This window comes from Danio aesculapii, chromosome 2, assembly GCF_903798145.1.
Source record: "Danio aesculapii chromosome 2, fDanAes4.1, whole genome shotgun sequence".
In the NCBI taxonomy this organism is placed as follows: domain Eukaryota; kingdom Metazoa; phylum Chordata; class Actinopteri; order Cypriniformes; family Danionidae; genus Danio; species Danio aesculapii.
The window spans coordinates 15604567-15609566 of record NC_079436.1 but is presented as its reverse complement, the minus strand read 5'-3'; the positions used below and the strand labels follow the sequence as shown (position 1 = coordinate 15609566).

The following is a 5000-nucleotide window of genomic DNA, read 5'->3' as shown; positions in this document are numbered from 1 at the left end:
TTTGCTACAACAGACAAGAGCCACTTAATGGTTCTTTGCCTATAAAGCGCAAAAAAATAAGAAAAGAAAATAACATTTAGACATCGTGTCCCTTCAGATTTATGTGACTCCGTAAACAAGACATTAGATATAACAACAAGATATTAGAACATGCTCAAACGCTCACTGCTTTACTTGAATTTTAAATCGGTGGAAGGCCCGGTAGAAACAACAACAAAATATATGATTGAGGCCGCTGATTAAAGTTAAAAGATGGATGATGGACACAAGTAGGTACTGATGGGAGCCTTGCAGGCACAGCAGCTATTGACAGATGTGAAGAAAAACTTCTTCACATGGACACATCTCAGTTTACATCAGTCCTTTTGCCTGAGCAGAGGGGGCTTGTGGGTCATAGGAAGAACATAAGCATGAAAGGAGGAGAGTGGCATGTGAAGGATGAGAGAAAAGACATTACAATCTCAATTTTGCTTTGGTTCAGCACCAGTTCTGTTCAGCCTTCCTGTCCAAAGTCCTCTGTGAACTTTTTCAGCTTCTCCAGATCCTGCTCGTTGACCGTGGGCTTTGTGTTGGAGAGGGACCTCAGCATGTCAGACTGAGAGGATGAGCAAAACATAATGAGGACTTCATAAAAGTACCACAACAGTCTTGCAGTTCAACATAATGATGAAACATTGTGTTAATTAAGTCTTGTTATTCAACATGATAATGAAAAAATAGTGTAGAAAAGTATTCTATTTCCTAGGGATGGGTTGCAGCTGGAAGGGCATCCGCTGCGTAAAACATATGCTGGATAAATTGGCGGTTTATTCCGCTTTGGCGACCCCAGATTAATAAAGGGACTAAGCCAAAAAGAAAATGAATGAATGAATGAATGAAAGTATTCTAAAAATGAAAATTATTATTTAATTATCATTATTTTAAATATAGGATTATAGAGTATAAGCATTCTTGTCATCACACAGTGAATACCTTTGTAATCCGTTTCTGCAAAATAATTTTGATAATGTCAGCTTACATCATCAAAACTATTATACTATTATTGTAGATGAAAAATGCTGCTTACTCTTATTACTAAGCCAACACTTAAATTCAGTAAAGAAAGAAAATTGACACTGAAACCTTACAGAATTGCATAGGAGACTGTTTAGAAAGCAATAATCACAATTAGTGTGCACTGACAAGATAAAGAAATTGAACTAAAACAATATATTTACACTCACCATGGAAACAATTGGCTCCAAAAGTTTCTCTCCTGGAACTTCCATCCATGTCATTTCTTTAGCCTGTGGATCCCCTGGGGAACAAGGGGTTAGGAGGTCATCCACTATGACATTTGGGTCACTCCTTGATGGCCCTCGTACCTAATGAAATGGTGATTCCAGTTAGAATGGCAAACAGTTAATGTAAAATTCAATAATTTTACTGTATAGTCAGTGTCTACTTTTTATGTAATTTTCATATGTAATAGTCCTTTTTTTATTGTCAATGCATGAAAAACCTAAATGCCTTTAGACTGTTTTATGTGAATGACTCTTGACATTATTGTCTGGAAAATCTAAAGTTTAAAATCCAAGTTCATTAGGCATTTGACTATTTGTTATATCAGTATATTATATTTTAAATTAATGGTTTAGAATGCTAGGACTATAGGTGTCAAACGTATGTGGTGTGGTCAGTGTGAATTGACAATAGGGCTGCACGATATAGGAAAAATCTAACATTACAATATATTTTTTTTTATTCTGCAAAATATATATATATTTATATATCACAATTATAAATACAATTTCACTAGATGACTTGAATAACTATTTACTTTTTATGTAATTTTCATATGTATTAGTCCTTTTTTTATTGTCAATGCATGAAAAGCCTAAATGCCTTCAGACTGTTTTATGTGAATGACTCTTGACATTATTGTCTGGAAAATCTAAAGCATCTTATATTTATGCACCTATCCTCCTCAGGAGTGATTCTTTGTCCACTTCCTGATTTCCCAATCTCCTTACTCTAAAAATAAATAAACAAATAAAAATAAAAATAATAATAATACTAATATATATACAGAGATGTATAGTAACGAAGTAGAACTACTTCACTACTGTACTTAAGTACTAAAAGGCAGTATCTGTACTTTACTGGAGTATTGTTTTTTTCTCCTACTTCCACTTTTACTTAAGTACATATTTTCGATGAGTTTAATACTTTTACTCCGATAGATTTTTTATGAGCTGCATCGTTACTCGTTACTAGAGGTGTCAAAATGGTCGATATCGGTTCAGTAATAGATCATAACGGGTTATTACGTACTGACTCCATTTATCTCCTATGTGCGGTGTCGCAATACTATGGCGAAGGACGGAGGCGCGAGGGCGAGTGAAGGCGGCACAGCACATGAGCCGCTATTTCACTACTACAGAGAAATGTTGTGAGACTCATATGTTCATCTCCTCTTGGCTGTTAAAGCGATACTTGTGGATCCAGACCTGGGCGTGTATGAGGTGCAAGTTTTCTCCACTGTGTCTATTATAGATTACCTGTGATAACCACGTATTATAGATACATAGACTGTAACCGCGGCTGTTCTTCCCGCCATCAGTGAACAACGCTTTCATTTCTAAAGCTGATAGCAGCCCTTTCTGTTGAGAAGGTGAAGACAATAACCAATCAAAGGGGTGTAAGACCTCGCCTGTCAGCGTTTAAAAAGCAGGCGGGAGAATATTTACATTAGTTTATTTGCTATAAATGCTCATGCTGTCTTCTGTGCATGAGTTTTGTTTGATACATTCAGAAAGAGTGTTTTCTTTGAGCGGGTCAAATTAAGGGTACAGTTCATATATATTACTGCTGTATTAAAGGACACAATTTTATTACAAGTAACCATTTAACTGTCACACCAAGAAAAAAACCAATAGAATTTTTTTATTTATTGCATTTCTTAACTCCTAATGTCGCTAGTTAACACAATCAATACATTTTCCCCCAACACATCCCATAATTTCTAAAATATCAGCCTCTACCAAATGGTTGAGATGTTGGTTTATGGTAAAAGTACCAGAATGAATAAATATACTATAAAAATATGAAAAATATGAAGTTTAAGACCAATTTAATTAAAACATAATCAAAATGAAACATTTTTGAATACTAAATCAAAGCCATAAGCCATAAAATATTTCAGATTTTCATTTAACAGTAATATACACGTTTTCTTTTTTTTACAATAAAATCAAAATCTAGTAAATTAGAACGTTCGTTTACAGCGTTTACAAACAGTAAATTGTGCTCCGAAAATGGGTTTCAATAGCGTTTTGAGTGGATTATGGACTGTTTTTGTGACACACAACTTTGAAAGGTGTGTGTTAAAGCTGTTATAATCTGTCAGATCTGTGGTTCAAGCGTGAGAGAAAAACAGTATTGTAAGTCATGTTTCTTTTCGTTCTGCTTAATGACGTGCCCCCAAAAAAGAGATTTAAAATAAACAAAACAATATGATGTCTTTTGACTGCATTCTTTAATAACTACATTACACAATACTTGTACTTTTACTTTCAGTACTTGAGTAGTAAATTTTGAAATAAACTACTTGCAATACTTAAGTACAAAAAATGTTGAATACTTTAGCACTTCCACTTAAGTATGGTGCTTAAAGAGCACTTTTACTTCTACTCAAGTCACTTTTTGATAGAATACTTGTACTTTTACTTAAGTCTGGGTCTCTAGTACTTTATACATCTCTGTGTATATATATATAAATGTTATTTTAATTACAGTAAACAAAAAAAAAAGGCAAAATGGTACTGTTTTCGTTGTATATGAGCCACACAAGTCATAAAAGTATAATTTTTATTACTTTGACTCAGAGATATTTACAACATCACAAGTGTTAGCATGAGCAATAAGCTGCTGGTTCCAGTTTACTTATTAACACTAATATTAAATGTTTCTGTGGTCTACCTATCGCCCCTCTAAAACATGAATGCAACGTCTCACAGAACTAACCTGTTTAAAGTGAGTGGCAGACTGAACCTTCCGGACAGGCTGCATGAGAGCATCTCTGACAATGATGCTGATGTCAGCACCAGAGTAGCCATCTGTCTTCTTGCCCAGGGTTATGAAATCGGATTCGGTGAGACTGTTAGGTGTGGTGCCCAGATTCAGCTTGAACATGAAGCCCCGAGCATGCTCTTCTGGTAGAGGGATGTAGATACGCTTTTCAAATCTAAACAAAACACAGAGGATTAGGTGACAATTGAACAGACTTAAAGAATTAGTTGAGCACGCTATACTTATCTACGCTAATATTGTAACTGTTTAACAGTATGTGACCTGACATTAGTATGTTAGAAAACAAAACATACATACATTTAGATATAGCCAAGCCTAAAATTATTCATATCATGGCAAATTCTGACATTTGAAGTTGCTTTTTTTCAACCACCAAGTTTTTTTTGAGCGGAAATGACACAGGCTTCTCCCAAAAGATATTAAGACTATGTACAAGAGCCACCATTGTGGGGTGAAAAAATTCTAAGCTTTTATTTGCATTTGAACACAAACTTCAAGTCAGAATTTGTCAAGGGTATGAATAACAAACCATTTAATTTAAATGATATTTGATTTAATTTTAATCAAAACATCAGAAAATCATGAAAACCACAAATATAGCTTCAGATACAGTTTGCTATCTTGCCACACATCTGTTATTTCTTGCTATCTTGCCACACATAAATAATAATTAAAAAAAGCCTGTCAACCTGAATTTAAACATTTTTGCTAGCAAGGTCAGAAGATGAAGTTGAGTCAACTTTAGTGAAAATAGGACTAAAGGCTTGGGAAGAGTTTGTAAAAGAATGTTTTAGCAAAACAAAAATCTAAAGGAAGAGGAGAGGATGTTTAGATGACTATGGCATTATCTTAATTGGTGGCTATGTTGTCGCCATGACCCAGTGAATAGTTATGCAATCCAAGTTTATTAGGCATTTGATTATTTGTTA

General features: G+C 34.4%; 1 protein-coding gene across 2 annotated transcripts in view; it reads right to left on the bottom strand.

Moving 5' to 3' along the window:
- Nucleotides 1–5000, bottom strand: part of vps4b (vacuolar protein sorting 4 homolog B) — a 37534-nt gene that overhangs the window by 624 nt on the left and 31910 nt on the right. For both annotated transcript variants that reach the window (XM_056473464.1, XM_056473473.1), the window contains 3 exons: nt 4006–4225; nt 1224–1364; nt 1–595 (listed from right to left, as the gene is read on the bottom strand). The exon at nt 1–595 is cut by the window's left edge and continues 624 nt beyond it. In XM_056473464.1, the coding sequence (XP_056329439.1) occupies nt 494–595; nt 1224–1364; nt 4006–4225 (463 nt within the window). In that variant the 3' untranslated portion in view covers nt 1–493. The remainder of the gene's footprint in view (nt 596–1223; nt 1365–4005; nt 4226–5000) is intronic.